Source organism: Dendrobates tinctorius, unplaced genomic scaffold, assembly GCF_039654945.1.
Source record: "Dendrobates tinctorius isolate UK_male_01 unplaced genomic scaffold, ASM3965494v1 ptg000171l, whole genome shotgun sequence".
NCBI lineage: Eukaryota > Metazoa > Chordata > Amphibia > Anura > Dendrobatidae > Dendrobates > Dendrobates tinctorius.
Window position 1 is genome coordinate 15061961 of NW_027361838.1, and position 18961 is coordinate 15080921.

An 18961-nucleotide genomic window follows, 5' to 3' on the forward strand; every position below is an offset into this window, starting at 1 on the left:
TTATGCTGTGGCATGGAAAATGCCCATACAGTAAATAAAGCTCAGTTGGTAAACTCCTGCACATATGTATGAAGTAACAACAATATTGTGATATTTTTACAGTGATGTGCTGGGTGCCACTGAAATGGGCAGGTCGCTGGCTGGTACTGTTGGGTTTGCAGCATGTGGGTCCTGGGTTGGGTTAAAATCCCACCAAGAACAACATTTGTAAGAAGTTTGTATGTTCTCCCTGTGTTTGCGTGGGTTTCCTCCAGGTACATGGATTTCCTCCCACACTCCAAAGACACACTGATAGGGAATTTAGATTGTGAGCCCAAAGGGATCAGTGATAACGATATCTGTGAAGCACTGTGGAATTAATGGCGCTTTTGTAAACGAGTAAAATAAATTAAATAGCAGTGCATTTGAAATTCATGAACAGAGATTCTAGAGTATGGGCATAGGTATTTTTCTTCCATATTTGCAAAATAATAAATGTGACGTTACAAACACTAAATATCCTTACAATTTATTTAGAAGCTTTAATCACTGACGCAGTTCAAAGTGTGATGTACAGCGTTTATTGGCAAAACAGAAGAAAAAAAATCGGACATGGTGAAGGTTCAGAAGCAATCTTAAGGACAAAAACATAATAGCACAATAAAAGTTCTTTAATTTGATTAGCGGCAAAACTGACTTTTAATAGATTTTTGAGAGAACCATTTAATTCTGTAATATATTTTGGCTGTAAACCATGGCTGGTGCAAATTAGAAAAGCAGATTATTTTGTTTTCTTAACAAGGCCAATACATTTTTATTTCACTATAACAAACATTCAACGGGTGTTGTGACACAGCTGATGGCAGAATGGAATTATTTGCAGGGTTGGAATAATATATATATGGAGGGAACTCTGTACAGGTTAAGGCTTAGCTCTACTAGGAATCAGAAGCAGAGTCAATGAAGCAGTGATAACGGGTAGATAAAAATCAACATTAAAAACACACAAAGAAAATGAATATGAAGTCAAATTATTGTGTAATTAAACTATGGACACATTTTCTCAAAGAAGTATGCATGATGTACACAGTAAAGAATGTCAATGCCAATTGCTGATCTGCGAGGTTCAACTTAAAAACATTGACCACATAAAAAAATATCTTTAATTAAAACCACTAAAAGAATGACTATCCCATATGTAATTAGATGGGAATGCAATGCACACGTCATCAGCAGTTAAATAGTCTCACCAGAGCTGAGGGATCTCCAGTTTATCGATCATAGGAATACAACCAAGTAAAACTAACGTAAGATTCAAGTGGCATACTGAAGGTTGTGTTATTGGCACGTGTTGTCAAACATATTACTTTACTGTTTCTAGGGTCTCGCCGTAATTTTTCTTTTTGTAAACAAGGCTTACCACCTCACAAATCATACTTTTTTCAGAGGAAGGCATGGACTGTAAATGTCGTACATTAAGTTCACATAGTCTAGTATTTTGGAGTGTGTGTGCGTGCAGATATAACTGGAAAATGAGACAAAGAAAAGAAAAAAATGCGGCCTTTTAATATTCGCTTCATGCAATACTGATTTATAATATGCTGAATTGCATTGCTTTTAATGGGAAGATATGTCTGCCGATGACTTTGTCAATGGTCAAGCTAAATCCTTCAGGGCTGAAATTTTCCCAGACAGAAGTCAGCCAGGTTCTGTCTGTTGCTCCGCAGAGGTGCTCATACTCCTAATGGTGTACATGACTAAGCTTGTTTTCAAGCTCCATTATTCCTGCAGGCAAGAGAAAGGCAGTTATAAGAGCGCAGCAGGAGACAAGCATACTGTACTTCTCTAGATAAATCTCAGTGGGAGAACACACATTTCCCATCGACAGCACTGACAAGCTACCAGTGCCCAAACCATTTCAGTAATGACACTGCTTTCAAACTGTGGTTTTGGAAATAGACACAGGTTCTTAGACCACAAATAATACATTTTTCTTTATTATGCGTTCACAATGGTATAAAATGCACATAGCACAGCAAGATAAAGCCAAACTGCAGCCACTTCAGGTTATTCAGCACCTAGCACACAATGCAATAAGTGTTTTTGACATAGCATGTTGTAGGTTTATGAGATATACAGACTTTTAACGCTAAGGCCATGTCCTCAACTGCAGAAGCAATGTATTTTCTTTTTTTTTCTGCAGGAGTCTACACCAAAATATGCAATAGAAATCTGCTGTGATTGTGTTTTGGAGCTTTTTTTAATGTATTTCCTTTTAAGCCTCATTCAGACGTTCGTCTTTTGCATACGAGAGTTAATAATTTTCACAGCACTTGTACTGCTATTAGTCTATGGAGCAATTCGCGTGCACAATTTTTTTTCCTTGCACCGAGAATCGGAGTCATGTCCAATTTTGATGTGAAGGTTGGATGAAATCAAAGGGTACGTGAAAAACTGGCACTTGGAATACATCAGAGTGTTGTCTGATTTTCACAGACTGTCAGAATGATAAAAAAAGTTGTTGTTTTTTTAATTTCTCCACGTACAAGAAAAATCGGATGACACTCATACTAAACTGTGTTCAGAATAATTGATCCAATTTTCAAAAAAAAAATCAAGACATCTGAATTAGGCCTTATCTGATGTGTTTTTGGTAGAAATGTAATGCACATTTTTTTTTTAGAGTTGAGAAATGCTGGAATTCCACACTTAAGAATGCAATTGTGTTTTTAAATGTTTGTTTTAGGCTGGTTTCACATTAGCGCATTTTACATGCAGCGCACGGCGCCGCTAAGCCCCGCCCCATCCGGTCATTGCCTCCTACTATCGCACATGGCTGCATGCGATCTGCGCACCCCATCTTTAGCATAGGGTGCGCAGACCGTGCGCTAGTAGGATTTTGGCGTGCGCTGCGCACTTTTGAAGGTGCGCCGGTGTGCGCCGAACGCAGCATGTTGCATTTTGGCGTGCTCGGCGCACCTTCAATTGTTAGTAGAAGCTGATCGGTTGCAGCCCTCACGTAGCATAACAATGTCACACGGTAAACCCGGGGTTGACATTGCTGAAACGCCTCCTAAATGGGAAGTAAGTATCTTATTTTTCTTTTAGTAGGGTCAATACTGCATTTAAGGAAGTGTGGTCTAATAGACCATACTTTTGAACTCTGATTTTCTGTACAAAAAAGGCAGAATAAAAACGCAACATTTACACTACATGAGAACATGGCCTAGGTTAGGTTTACAAAAAATGATTATTCCATCACTAAATACTGGGGGAGAAAACACCACATTGACTCCTTAATGGTTGCTTTTAAACGTTTTTACATTTGGCATATAGAAGACCATTTCAGTGATAGGCCTGCTATGATAAATCAGCCTAAAATGTGATGCTCGGTTGTCAGTGCCACCAGAGTAGAAGTTTTCCATTAGAAAGCAGAAGTTTTCTATGATAAGTGGTGCTGCTAAGGCAGATTCCTTAAGAGGAAAATGATTTGTAAAAAATGAAAAGTACCAGATGAGGGCAGAATTTTAATTTTCTTCTTCAGAAACTAATTTTTTGATCTTAAAAAATGATTTACAATATTCAGCTTTTAACAATGCAATTAAATGCAATGTAAAGCATAAATTATCTGCTTTTTTATAGTCAGTTTTGTTATGGTTTGTGGTATTTGGAAGCAGTAACTTTTTTTAGACATGCATTTACAGTCTCAAAGTTGCAATATTTCTAATTTAAAATAGCCACCCACAAAACAAACCTGTATTGTAAATTTAGGGGCTACTGTATGTTATTGCATTTTACTTTTTGTCCTTTTAAGTCCTAATAAGAAAGCAAAGATTAATATAAAATGCTGAAAAACAACAACCACCATCGCTAAAACAAGGGGCTCAAGTCTTTATCTCAGCTGGAGAGCACTAGTAAGGATTCACTGTAATAGATTTAAAATCACAGCTAATATCTAAGGTACGTAGCCCTTATAGAAATCATGCAAGCAATACATAATATACAACTTAGTGTTGGAGATAAACGGATTTTCATTTCATATACATTTATGACTAGTTCAGTGAATTTTTGGCTTGGCCAAGAGTTTCGTGAACCTCTATGCCCTCCAATTTGCATATTAACCCCTTTCTGCCATGTGACGTGCTATCCCGTCCATGTGCCCTGGGACTTAAGTCCCAGGGACGGGATAGTACGTCACAGTGATCAGCGGCGCCCACGTGGTGAGCGCCGCTGATCACGGCCGGCTGTCAGCTGATGATCACAGCTGACACCCGACACAATGTGTCAGGGGCGGTCACGGACCACCCCCGACACGTTAACCCCTTGCACACCGCGATCAAACACGATCGCGGTGTACCGGGGGATAAAGGGAAGCATAGCCAGGGCGGGGGCTCCATCCCTGCAGGTCCCCGAATCCAAGATGGCGACAGGGGCCTGCAGCGAGCTGGCTTCCTCAGTGCCTGCAAAGCGCAGACACGAGGAAGCCTTGTGCAGTGCCTGTGACAGATCGCTGATCTGTCACAGTGATCTGTGAAGTGACAGATCAGTCATCTGTCACATGACAGTTATGTCCCCCCTAGGACAATGTAATAAAGTTAAAAAAAAAGTGTAAAAATAATTTTTAAAAAAATCGCTAATTAAAAAAAAAAAAAATATTCCCTAATAAATTCATTCTTGAATGTGGTTTTGAGCACCTTGAGGGCTGCAGTGTTTAGAATGGTGTCACTTTTGGGTATTTTCTATCATATAGACCCCTCAAATTGGCTTCAAATGTGATGTGGTCCGTAAAAATAAAATGGTGTTGCAAAAATGAGAAATCGCTGGTCAACTTTTAACCCTTATAACTTCCTAACAAAAAAAAAATGTTGGTTCCAAAATTGTGCTGATGTAAAGTAAACATGTGGGAAATGTTATTTATTAAGTTTTTTGTGTGCCGTATCTCTGTGATTTAAGGGCATAAAAATTCAAAGTTGGAAAATTGCGAAATTTTAAACATTTTTGGCAAATTTCCATTTTTTTTCACAAATAAACGCAAGTTATTTGAATGAAATTTTACCACTAACATGAAGTACAATATGTCACGAGAAAACAATGTCAGAATCACCAGGATCCATGGAAGCGTTTCAGAGTTATTACCTCATAAAGGGACAGTGGTCAGAATTGTAAAAATTGGCCCGTCATGAACGTGCAAACCACCCTTGGGGGTTAAGGGGTTAAGCCCTGTCCCTTATCTTGACTGACGCCTTGCTTTCAATTTCATCTTCCGAAGTGTACGGACTGAAACAGGAGGAGCTCAGCAGTGTACCTCCAACACTAGTCTGTGCGCACTTTGATACATCTGGAAGTGTAGGTAGAGTGAACGGCTTCAAAGAAGTGGACAGGATGTTGACTTCAATGAATAGGTTATTACTACTACTGATTATTACGTTAATTTAGCAATCATATATATGTGTGGATGTTCCAGGTGTATCAATGTTGCGAGTGGCAGGCACAGAAAGAAGACCTCGATCAAATCTTGTCTGCACCCACACTATGAGCACACAGTTGGGTTCCTCCAGAGTCTGTGCATAGGAACATGGAGTTGAGTTTAGACCGCACCCTGCTTTCGCAAAGTGAATGTTGCAAATCAAAATAAGTTGCTCAATATGCAAACTGGAGATTATATCAGTCCACTGAGCTCAAGGCCACACTAAAAGCCTGAGAAACTTTCGGATGCTCTTTGAGTATCGAGTGGGGTACCTGCAAGAGATTGAGCAGTTGAGGCTGGACAGTCGGCGAATCAATAAAGAGGTTCGGAACACCAAGTGGCGGCCGCCTTCAACCCAAGATGTAAGGACCCGAAGGGTTCCACCAAGAAGTGACAGTGCAGAATGCCGAAGAATGTCAGCAAGTGGTAGTTCGACTGGCAGGATAACGTTGAGAGACATTAGTTCCTGTGAGACGCTGAATGGGTCAGACTAAGACTCAACTAAGACTGATGACCGTACCAACCGGGGGAGCTGGTCGGGGAACGGAACGAACAGGGAGAGGAATGTGGTGACTAGACAGTGTCTGATGACGCAAACAGACTGTAACTGGAGGGCCAAAGATCAGGGCCGATATTCTGACCACTGGGGGCGGGGGAGGCCTAACGTAGAGATGAGGCCGTATGATAGAAGGAGACGGTTCTCTCGACCTGTGGGGCAGGGTGTAATGAGTGCCCGGTCTCGAGAGCCTGATGTAAGGTTGTGTGTTCAACCCCACAAGTTTGAACAGAGGGGGAGGTATGTGGTGTAGTGACCACTGTGTCCGCTAGGGGGCGCTGTATGGATGTCCCAGGAGAGTGGATGAATGGCAAGATACTGAATGACTATTACGTATCTCAAGGTGGCTGGCCTTGAGATGGAGATTTAGGTGTGTGTTAATCAGCAGTGACACTGCTGAGGTGCTGGTTCAATGTGTCAGGGACTAGTTACCTACAAACCCACCCAGGGGGTGTGTTTAATAACGCTATTGTAGAGTGTGTGTGTGTGTGTGTGTGAGTGAAGGACCTGTGATGTCATGTCACCCGGTGGGCATGGCTATGGACCATATAATGTGGCCAGGGTAGGTCACATGGGGTGAATGCAGGGACCTGGTTGGTCCAGAGCGGAAGGTCCCATAAGGAGAGTTGTCTCCTGGCTAACGGCCTGTGTGTAGCTGGGTGTAATGGCTGCCAGCGTCTGAGAGTCCCAGAGGAGAGAGTGGATGTCTGCAGCGGGGAGCAACAGCCATGAGGAAACCCTGACGTGGGTGACATAATGATGAGGCTGAAGAGCCTTAGTATGGAAATTGAGTAACCTGTGTGTGACCACAGGCTTAACCAGAGTGAAGCTATAATGGACGCTAAGCTGTAATGCTGTTTATGTTGCTTCTATGGGTTTATGAAGGAGGAATAAACCGCATGGACTGTGTTATGCTTTATGAAAACCCGTGCTGGATCTGGTTTTGTGGCGGCTAAGCGAGTATCCCATACTTAAATAACAGAGCTACCTCATAGCATATACTAGATAAGTGTTGTTTACATGAGGCGATGCTCTGGAAACGTGTTATATTAAGTATAATTCTATACATACATACTTTACAGTTTTTAAATAGCAACATGAAATGTTACTTTTTTTACATTCACTATTTTGAAGGGCTACAAAAAATACAGATGGGAATAGAGAAGAGCGGACACCTGGATGTTCGGGACTGGTGGGTTCGGCCGAACTGTCACAAAAAGTTCGGGTTCGGGTGCCGGTACAGTACCCGACAAACACCTGGTGTTCGGGTATCCAAACCCGAACAGTAACACGGACTTCCTGGTGAAGTCTGTGTTTGGTGTCCATGCCCAAACAGTAGGTGTTCGGTACAGATGCCAACTTTACTGTTCGGGTTTGCCCATCTCTAGATGGGAACACAAAGCACTGATACAGGCATGTAAGTGTGCCCTAAGAGTTAATCTCCACCTTTTGTTAATAAATGGCTTTTAAGTCCATTATTAATTCTAATTATGCCATTGTTTTCAATAAGTTTTAACTCCATTTCGTGAACATAGCAGCAACACTTAGCATAGACATGGTGACCAATTCATGAAAGTATTTTTTCGCCAGAGGTTTTCATAAAACACCTTCAAATGTTGCAATAAAAATTTTGCTTTCAAAATAGTTTTGGCCAGCTCCACCAAGGTGGTCACTGGGGCAGTACGTGGTGTGGCAATACCCACCCAGTAAATTCATGGAAGTTTGTGGCGTAACTTACAGCTGAAATGTTACTCAAGACCAGAGCAACACTACTGGCAGAGGCACATGCCCATCATGAAGACTGACATGAAACGCACCAGTCTAATTGAATCAGGTCCACATAGTTAAAACTGTGTGAAACTACAGCTGCCAGACAGTATGCAACAAGGGAAGCAAAAACTAATAAGATCTAGCGTTTTATTATTTTTTTAAATAGTTGAATATGCAGGGGATTTGGAGTTCTTTATTAGAAATGTGTAGCTCCAGCTATTATGGAGATACATTAAAAAATTCAATTAAGCAGAATTTTGTGTTTATATGGAGAAAAAAAATATCCAAAATTCATGCATTCAAAAGTGGATATTCACTTTAGGAATAAATATGGCATCCCTTGTCACCACTAACAACTCACTTATGTCTAAGTTTATAACATGGCCTCATCAACACTTTTTATTGCACTTATGTTGATCAATCACATTTACTATACCTTGAATGTTAACTTATGTTAGGAAATGCAGTAATGTGTTATCTTGTTAGTGATACTTTTCCATATAATAAACAGACGTGACAGGATGCTGTGCCCATGGATATATGAAACCACAGTAAACATTGAATGAAGCAACATCCTTTAAAGAGGTATTTTCACTTCCTATAGCTTGCAATTTTCTAAATGCATGATTGTCAAAGAGATTATTGAAGAATGGTTGGTATTCAGTCATAAGAGTAAGGGCAGGAGTTACATCCTTGTTTTCATGTCTTTGTGATCTGCCTCTTTAAAGCCTTTACAACGTACCCTCCAGCCATAAACAGCATTGAAGATCAGCATGCAGAAAATGTAAAATAATAATTGTAGAAAATTAAAAAATAATATTATGTAAAATGAGTTTGTTCATGCATAAAAGGAAACTTGCCAATAGTATGCAAAGGGGTGGGCGCCTTTTTGCACATGCCAGCCTGCTTGGTCCGGGGAAGCAATGGATGCATCTTACCTTTGGTCAGTCCTCCCCATCTTCAGGTGTGATCTCTGTCTCTTTATGTACCACTACTTTGGTCACTGACATGTCAGGGTGCTGCTCTTTGGCCTCTTTAATTGCCTGAGCCAGCGCCTAACACAAGAAGAACCAAAAGGGGACGAAAACAAAAAAAGGAGGTGGAACATGCATGATCAGTGGGAAGGTATGGATAATCATGAGAAAATTACACCACTTACAAATGAAGAGACACAATTAAACATAAATTACTTGTAAATTCCATGTAGAAGGCATACAAGAGTTTACACTTAGCCCATTCTTTATAAGAGATCTTTGCATAAGCAATTAAAATCCTTGGGTTAAGTTAGCAATGGAAATGGAAGAAATAAATAAACTTGTCCTGACACTGCAGGTTATTAGTGGGAATAGCTAAAAAGGTGAAAGGGTTAAGTATGACCTCTAGTTACCATTTTCCGCTGATGAATCACTCACATCAAGTTACTGCAGCAGCCTGGTAAGTATATATAGAATGCTTCCTCCAAAGCTACTTTACCTGATCATGGTCAATGTCTGCATCCCCTGTAATCACTATCCGCTTTTCAATTCTGGTCTCTGAAATGCCTCCTTTCACAGTCTAAGCAGAGATGAAAATAATAAGACAAAGTTTCAAAAATCTGTTCATGCAAGAATTTCTCTCTTATCAGGCCTGACCATTCATACATGGTACCGGAACCTGACGTTTCACACTCAGACACACTCTGTGCAGGTGGAGATAAGAAAAGCGGTGTGTGCAATACGCAGAAGCAAAGTAAATGAAACAAACTTTTATATAATCTCCCAAGTTTTTTTTGCAGTTTAACAGCAGTGGGTTTAGATTAGCTTCTCGCTTAAGTACATGGCTATTACAAACAAACCACCAGCTCTACCTCCCCAATTCTCAACACAACTTACCATATATTATATATGTATAGTTTCTCTTTCATAAGCAGTGACTAAGAAGTACACTACAATTGTAAGCAAAGGGTGTTAGAATCCACTGGAGCTGCCAGATACGCACTAGTGACAGGTTTTGGGGAAAATAGAAATCAGATGGGGTTGATATTCATTGTGTGATTGTATGTTCTACAAATAAGTGGTCTCAAAAACATTAGTCGGCAGCTCTTATTGAAGCTACTGTACATGAACATACTTGCAAGTCAAAAGCATACAGCATGTTGTAGCAGTGCGGCCACTGAATTGCCAATATTTCAAGTGCTTAAGGTGGTCCAACATAAAAACCTGGACGGATTTTTTTCCAGTTGAGGGAGAACACGACCCCGGGCGGCCCTGTGTTGTGTTGTTTTGAATGCCGTCATCGAGCAATAGTTGTAAAGGTCTTTTAATAAGACATGTTGAGCTCACACAAATGGTCATAGTGTGAGCAACCATAGGCTATGCCATGGGTTGAGGCAGTCACCGTAAAGAGAAATGGCATAAATCATGTTATGCTTTGAGATGCCAGGTTACTCATCTCACAACCTATCGTACTGTGGGTGTAAGTTGGAAAGGGTAAAAGTTTCTCCTTGTAGAAATTTATAGGCCATGCAATGCTCTCCTGGGAATTTAAAGAAACATTCCCATTAAAAAATTTATTTGATACACCTATGTAAATGTGTTTGTAGTGTAGTGTAAGTGTGTTACTATACTCACTGCCGTCTTCTCCGGTTTCCAGCGCTGCTCCAGCCTTCTTCTAAGTCATGATTTGCTGGTTCACACTGGGTTTTTGTGTGTGAGCCAAAGTCTCTTAGAGAAACTTAAAGAAACACATTTTGACATTCTATAGGGTTACATAGTACCAGCAACTTCCAGATCACATATAGAGCCTAATGTGAGCCAGAAAGTCAGATTAGCCATGACTCGGAAGATGACTGGAGCAACACGCTAAAATTAAATTTAAAAAAATGGAGACCGGTGAGTTTGTTTCTGCACTTGAACCTAAACTGCATACATGTAATGCTGCTGAAGTGCAGTATAGCGCAACCTCCATCAGGGGGTGCTGGTGAGGGAATAGTGGTTGCACACACACAGCGTAGCAACACTGAGCAGTGTCACAGGTAACGAAAGATTGGTCAGACAAGCCGAGTCATACACTGTTAGGAGCAGAAGTACCAAAGATCACAGCAATGCACATAGAGACAAGCCAGAAGTCAGCCTAATGTGAACGTGGTATTCAAAACGTGAGATGTAGTCGGGGTACAAGCCAGTGAGTAAAGCCAGTCGGGGAACGTGGTATCAGGGACGGAAAACAAGAGGTGGGGTTCAGAGATTAGGCCGAGTCATACACTGTAAGGAAATACCAGACGAACACTAAGTCTACACTATCGCATATTAAGAAATCTAGAAAACTCCTCAAAGCAGTCAAATAGTCCAAGAAAAAAAAGTTGGGAACGCTGTAAAATTTGTAACTTTATATAAATTCCATTAAAAGTTCATCATAGCGAGGCAGAGGTAAATGCTGACGCATTTCAACTAAACAGTCTTAATTGTTTATGAAAAAAGACTGTTTAGCCGAAACATTAACAGCTACTTCTGAACTGCTATGATGATCTTTTAATGGAATTTTTATAAAGTTCACAGCTTTATTATTATATCACTTACAAAGATATAATCAATAAAAATGTTTTGAGTTCTTTCTTATGTAAGCTCTTACATAAGCACCTATTGTTGTTAGCAATAGTACTGATCCTTTTAAAGAGCCTTGCCACATGACTTAGGAATAATACGCCAAACCAGAAATTACAAATGCAGATAAATGTTTTGCGGTATTTGACCCACATCAGAGCAAAGCAAGAGAATTGGTTTGGCTTGGTAGGAATCCTCTAACGCTGTGGAGGGGGCTAAGTTTCTCTATGTGGAGAGTGCCAAGGTGGCATTGCGAGACTTGTAGGCCATGCAGTACTCATTATATAATAACGATATTGTTTAGTTGGAGGCTAGACTGCATAACATTTATTTCTGTCCTAGTACTGTTACTTGCTTTGCTGTGCATAAGACTATTGCTGGCGATGGCCAGTTTTGAACCTAATATGCCATGTTGTTGCTTTTTTTTTTTTTTTTAACAATCTATTCCTGAAAATGGTGACACACATAAGCTAATTGCCCTTAAAGTTATCACAATGTTATAAAAAGACAACTCTTTCTAGTAGTACTATTTGTGCAAGTTCATTATGTGCCATCACGCTAATGTAATGTGTATTTTTACTAGTGCAGTCCTGTGATGTGACAGAATTGTCAACCCATGAGTTTTCTATTCCATGTCACTGACTATAGAATTAAAGGAAATCTGTCACCCTTTTTTTCGACTATTTGCTGCCGGCACCGCCATCAGGGGCTTATCAACAGCATTCTGTAATGCTGGTCTGGTCCGATGGATGTCGCGGTCCGGCGACTCCCATCTTCATACGATGCCGTCCTCTTTTCGTCCTGTCGTGGATCCTGCGCAGGCGCACTGCTCTGTCCCGTTGAGGGCAGAGCAGAGTCCTGCAGTGTGCAGGCACCAGGAGAGGTCAGGCGCCTGTGCAATGCAGCATTCTACTCTGCCCTCAACAGGGCAGAGCAGTGCGCCTGCGCCGGAGCCACGGCAGGAAGGAAAGAAGAGGACGGCATCGTATGAAGATGGGAAGCACCAGTCCGCGACACCCCAGCCAGGTGTGGCAGTTTTGGCGGTGCTCGGTGCTGTGGGTGGGCTCTGGCGACATTATGTGAAACCCCAAAGCCCCCGCAGTTCTATTGCCTCAATGCTGTGGCCTCCGGGAAAATGGCCACCGGAAGTGGCGCATGTGCAGAATTAGATCTCGGCTCCGAGCTCTCGTCTCCTGAGATCTGGGGACGAGAGCTCGTTGCTGAGATCTCAATCTGCGCCTGGGGAATCAATCTGACCTCTGGGAAAATGGCCGCCGGAAGCCACAGCATCAAGGCAATAGAACTGCCCCCCTCCGGACTTTCACATAATGTCCCGGAGCCCCCCGCAGCACCGCCGAAACTGCCGTACCATGTCGCCGGAGCCCCCCCCGCACGGCCAAAACTACCGCACCAGGCTGGTATGGGAGCGAGATAATCGCCCTGCAGCGTCAGACCACTGGAAGAATAGCCCAACTCCTGCTGCCACCAGCACTGCGGATCTGCCCCCGGGTAAGATGAATTCAGGGCTGTAATGGACCCCCATTTGACGCATTAATAGATAGGGTCTATCACAGTGATCAAAATGAACCAATACGAAAAAATCTCTTATTGTTACCGGGTGCCGGCCGGCAGATCTCGGAGGGCGCACTGTGCATGCGCCTGCCATTTTCTTCCCGGAAGAAGACGCCGAGGGCCGGGAGACACCAGAGGTGCTTTGGGGGCTCGGAGGACCCCATTTCCCTCTCCTAAATGTGCTAGATCATACCAGAGGTCATATTTTTTTGTGAGGTCGGTGTTATTTGGTGAATAACGGCGATCACAACACTGGGGATGGTAAAAACCGACCAGAATCATGTTCTCCGGGGTCTCGACTACCCCCGGAAATTTCTTGACGCTGGGGGGTGCTATAACCTTATTTCTCAGCGCCGATAAAAAGCGGCGCTGAGGAATAAGTACCCTTAACTGCTGCCATTAAAAGGCGTATCGGAGGTCGTTAAGGAGTTAAAGATAATGCATGCTTTAGGCCTCTTTCACACATCCGGTTTCAGGGTTCCGGCGGCGTGCGGCAAAAAGCCGTGCCGCCGGAACCGGCCTGTAGCGGTGACACTGGATGTGGATGCGTCGCCAGATGCGGCCTGGATAAAATTTAAAGGGGCCGCAGCATCGGGCAACGAGAGCTAGCTGTAGAGACGGGAGACGCAGCGATGAGAGCCATCTGGAGAGAGCGGGGGAACGAGTGAGTCAGACAAAGAAAGGTATGGAGAGAGAGAGTGTCTTGCGCTTGCCGGGCACCCGTGGGGTTAAATCACACAGTGTCCGGGCATGCGCACTTTAAAAAGCCGTTCCGGCGCTGCCAAAAAACGTTGCAGGGAACGTTTTTTGCAGACGTCGGACGGCGCATTTTTGCCGTACCCAGAAAAAAACGGGCCCGCAGAATGTACATCTGGCACGATGCGGCGATCATTACTTTCTATGTGACAAAATCTGATCCAATTCCGGATCCGGTTTTCACATTTTTCGCCGCATCGTGCCGGATTCAAAAAGACAGATGTCCGAACAAAACGAATACAAATGCTGCGTTTTTTTCAAGCATTTTTATGCGCAAGCATGAAAAAAAACGCAGCGTTTTTATGCGTTTGTAGTGCGTTTTTACCGCGTTTGCGGTTTTTTCCAACATTAGTTGGCCTCACCAAAAAAATCAAGATAGGGTTAGGATTAACACTAACCCAAACCATGACTTTACTAACCCTTAACCAAACCATACTAACCCTAACCTTTAACCAAACCATACTAACCCAAACCCTAACTAACCCTAAACCCTTAACCAAACCATACTAACCCTAACCCAAACCCTAACACTAAACCCCCTTAACCCTAACTCTAACCCAAACCCCTAATTTCCATTGTCTAACCAATGGTCAACAAAAAAACGCATGCGCAAAAAAACGCATACATGAGCATGCCAATGCGCACATATGCGCACCCATAGCCTTCCAATGGGTGTCTTGCTGTAAAAAACCGCATTGCACGCATGCGTTTTTTTGAGGCAAGTCGGACGCCCAAAAAATGCAACAGGATGCATTTTGTGCGCCCGAGTGCACACCACAAAAAACCGCATGCGCGTAAAAATGCATACAAATGCATGTGTATGCGCACATAAGCGCATCCCATGCAAAATATAGGGGGGACAAGTGCATGCGTTTTTAGCGCTAAAATACAGCGCAAAAAAAACGCAAGTGCGAAACCAGCCTAAGGTTGCAATCTTGCAACCTTCAACTAAGGCCGGTTTCACATTTGTGCTTCAGGGCACAGTGACGGCCTGCGCACGGCCACCGCTAAGCCCCGCCCCTGCCGCGCCTCCGCCGGTAGCTCCGCCTCCAGGCGCATGACGCTGCATGCGTCATGCGTCCCCTATCTTTATCACTGAGGACGCTACTGGCAGAGGCGCGGCAGGGGGTGGGGCTTAGCGGCGGCCGTACGCAGGCCGTCGCTGCGCCCTGAAGCGCAAATGTGAAACCGGCCTTACTCATAGTAAATGCATTCTTCACTAAATTTAATATATTAAAACAGATTTATTCTCAATGTTTGGTCTCTCTTCTCTTGCTGTGTGTACTTTCATGTGTATCAATACTGTGATACATACATACTGTGTTATCTGCCTTCCTTAAATACTTGAATGGTTGTTTCCATCTCCACACTTAAGGCCCCGTCTCACATAACGAGATTGTTAGCGAGATCGCTGAAACGTCACAGATTTTGTGACGCAACAGCGATCTCGCTACATGTGACACATAGCAGCGACCCCCACAACCCCCCGCTGGATATCGCTGATCGTGCTGGAATGTCCTGGGCCATTTTTTCATTGTTGGCGTCCCGCTGGCCAGCATGCATCGCTGTGTTTGACGCAGACGAGCGACCTCGTTAGCGACGCAGAACTCAGGGACGCAGGCGTGAGTTGTCAGAAAAGCTGCTGTATGACAAGGTACCAACGACTGCCGAGGTCATTATACGGATGGCCCGATCGTTGCTGCGTCGTTGAAGATATCTGTCTATTTGGCAGCTTACTAGCGACCATGTAGTGACACACCAGCGATCCTTACCAGGTCGTATCATTGTCGGGATCGCTGGTGTGTCGCTATGTGAAACGGGACCTTTAGTGTACAATCTCTTTTTTTTACTCTGGCGTTATCTGAAGGAAGAGAGCAAAGAAGCCACAATAGTCCATCCCACAATAATAGTTGTGCTGTTGGTTCAATATTAAAAGCAACAGGACAATCAGGTATGTTGAGGAGTTACACATGCTCTCTGGCAGAAAAATGCTAGTAGATTGATAAAAAAAAAAAAAAAAAAATAGATTAGTTGCATTTACAAACAATAAAAATACCAGTGCAAAGATGTATGCATCTTTTTAAAAGATGAAAAATATATTCATACTTCTTTTCCATGAAAGTACTAGGCTTTGGCCTAAAATTAGTGTTCATCGAATAGCTTTGGATAAGCACTTTTCCGAATAGCTATAGCGTTTACCGAATAGCTGCCTCGGGAACCCGGATACCTGAAGCGCTCCTGATAATTAGCTGTGTGGCGCCGCAGTTGCATGTGTCGCAGATGTATGACAGTCAGAACACATGCGTGGATAGCCCAACATACAGGCTCTCTCCATACATGTATTGTGACTCTCACACAGCCGCGACACATGCAGCTGCGGCGCCAAACAGCTGATTATCAGGAGCGCTCCAGGTTCCCAAGGCAGCTACCTATAGCTATTCGGATATGGAGTTATCTGAAGATATTGGATCAACACTACCTAAAATACCAAATATAGATTAAAATTGCTTAGTGCCAGCAGTATAACTTTGCATACATATAAAGCATCACTAAATACTTCAACGTGTAACCATCTGCTCTTCTCAACTCCTCCTGCCTTCATTCTTGTGGAGGGGAAGAAGTGGGGGCCATTCTTGTAATCAGAGAGGGTCCCATCGCTCAGACTCTTACCATTCTAATCCAGTGGTTGGGTGACAATTGACCACAATTGATTACCCCTTTAAGCTTATATTTTAGAAGCATTTCCCAGTGTTTATGTCAACAGTACTGCACAACTGAGTAAGTAATGCAAGAAATGTACAATGTAGGAAAGAAAACTATTACAAGAAATGCAATATTACAGAAAACATAAAAAGTACTTAGAATAAAACATTTAACACAGTTTACTCACCTAGTAAAATACCCAAATCAACTAATGCATGTTTGCAATGTGAAGAGCATGAACGGTGACCTATAGAAGCATGTTATGTGCAATCTGATATGAGCACTTGCTCTGAATCATGGTGGGATGACATACACATAGCTAGGTGATTAACTTAATCAGTGAACTATTACATTTTTCAGTTTCAGTCCACTGAAACAAAGTGAATCCTGATTCTACATTCGTATAAGAACTAAGGAATATAGCAAATACTTGTGGACAAATGATGGGAATTGCAGTTGCTGATAGGTCTTTTACCAATTGTGACAGTGAAACAGGATGCAGTATAGTGAATATAATTATTTAGACTATTCTGCGATACTAACAGCTGGGATCGAACGAGGATATAACTACTACCCAATTTTATGTTGGGTTCTTATATTCTGCTTTGCTCTATAAATGTTTATTGGCAGGACTGTCATGTATTGTGCATGTTCCGCTTATCTAGGTTTTCTGCTCAGTAACCTCAGAAGTTATAATATTTGAGAAGGAAAGTTTTCCCCCGGGACACACACAGTTCCTGATAAATGCCTTATTCCTTTCCAGGTGTCAACAAACAGAAATACACAGCGAGAACTTACTTTGGTAATGTGTGTAGTAGTTGTAGTGCCAAGAGTTTCTGAAGTAATTGTCTGAGCGCTCATTAATACACCAGGATCTGTATCAGGACGGGATACCATCTAAAAACAAAGTGATGCAAGGACTTGGGTTTAATAGCAACATAAAATATTTTGGGGACCTCTGTACTTTGGGGTATATTGCGGACACGAGACCTAAATTTTATAAAAGAATCCGACATGTAAAATATACATACCGTAAATATTCACAAATGCATATGTGTTATCCTGTATCACATCACATGCAGACAGTGTTAGTTTACAGGTGTGTAGACTACAATTTAATAGACTCTCAAGCTTTTAGCACTCTCTAGAAGTTCAGCCTGATGTCATCAAAAGAACACAAGCATTTATTTGTGAATATTACTGAAAATATTAGCTGGTGTAGGTAGTAAAATTTGTATCTTTATTAAGGTGCTCCGAGCTTTATTTCATGATACAGAGCTCAATATTCCCTAATTAGACAAAGATTTCAAAATTAACTTCTTGGTGGCCCACAATTACCACTAGAGGAAGATGAGGACTTTGTTGGCGTAAAGGCACAAGCCATGCCTATCAAGGTTTTACACAGTTAAATACACCATTTCTTAGCACATACACCAAAACTTAAAAATAACAAGAAAACAGGGTGTGGTTAATCTTAGCATGAAATATAACATTTATGAATAAACTTCTATAGAAAGTTGCAGGTCACATTGTTCTGATCCATATGGAGCAATAGGCTATTACATATTCTATGTTTAGGTGATAACTTGTCTTCGCTAGAGATCCCCATTAATGTTTGATCTTTGTTACATTGGTATAATGGCCATTTTTAACCTTGAAACGTGCACTGATTTGCCCAAAGTTATCATTAAGGTGAGAAATTTGCTAACTATGGAGTAGTGATTACAATAAACAATTGGCGCAAGTTGCATAATTTTTGATAAATGTGGGCCAATATGCAGTAAGCTTCCATACTCCCTAAATGGAGGGAGGATTTTATTTATTTCTACATCTCTACAGTAGATGTGGGGCTCTTTATCAAGAAAGCAAAACTCTAACCACTATATGGAAATAAGGAATGAATGGAAGTTTTGGACATATTTAGATTAAAATAAAATGATTTTCAAAAGAGTAATTCACTTATGCATTGAAATAATTGACAATCAGATCAAATAAATATAATAAAAGAGCAGTTGTTCCCTATCTTATTGGCGAGGAACATGCCCCCAGCTGCAGTATCTGCACTACATGCTACTAAGCTGCTTCCTTATGTTATACTATCCATTTTTCATAGAACAAAAGCAGAATGTAAAATGTTAAATAAATGCAACCTTTATAATTTAATGCTAATAGCCATTTCCTTACAAGAATTTTAAGTCTGATTTAAGTTAATGACCATCATGTAAAAAGTCAGATGATAAATGCAGCTTCAGTATGTGAATTCATTCGTTGTTTTAAATGGCAATGAAAATGTACACAGTAATGGCTTGCATCACCACAAGTTATTTCAGAGCTGTCTTGTCTTTACATATCTTCATCTTTTTGCAGCATGTAACTTTTATACATTTTATTGCAACATCTAGTCATAGCAGCACAATTAGGGTAGTTTCACATTTGCGTTTAAGACCGCAGCGGTGGCCTGCGCACGGCCGCCGCTAAGCCCCGCCCCCTGCCGCGCCTCCGCCGGTAGCTCCGCCTACGGTCGCATGACGCTGCATGCGTCCCCTATCTTTAGCACTGGGGACGCAGGCCGGGCGA

The 18961-nt window shown here is 42.0% G+C and overlaps 1 protein-coding gene across 21 annotated transcripts in view; it reads right to left on the bottom strand.

Moving 5' to 3' along the window:
* Positions 1-537: 537 nt before the first annotated feature.
* EPB41L3 (erythrocyte membrane protein band 4.1 like 3) overlaps positions 538-18961 on the bottom strand; it is a 466618-nt gene continuing 448194 nt past the window's right edge. For 18 of the 21 annotated variants that reach the window (XM_073550905.1, XM_073550907.1, XM_073550913.1 and 15 more), the window contains 4 exons: positions 17183-17281; positions 9246-9326; positions 8711-8827; positions 538-1764 (listed from right to left, as the gene is read on the bottom strand). In XM_073550905.1, coding sequence (XP_073407006.1) covers positions 8717-8827; positions 9246-9326; positions 17183-17281 — 291 coding nt within the window. In that variant the 3' untranslated portion in view covers positions 538-1764; positions 8711-8716. The remainder of the gene's footprint in view (positions 1765-8710; positions 8828-9245; positions 9327-17182; positions 17282-18961) is intronic. The other 3 variants (XM_073550910.1, XM_073550911.1, XM_073550912.1) reach the window with 3 other exon arrangements.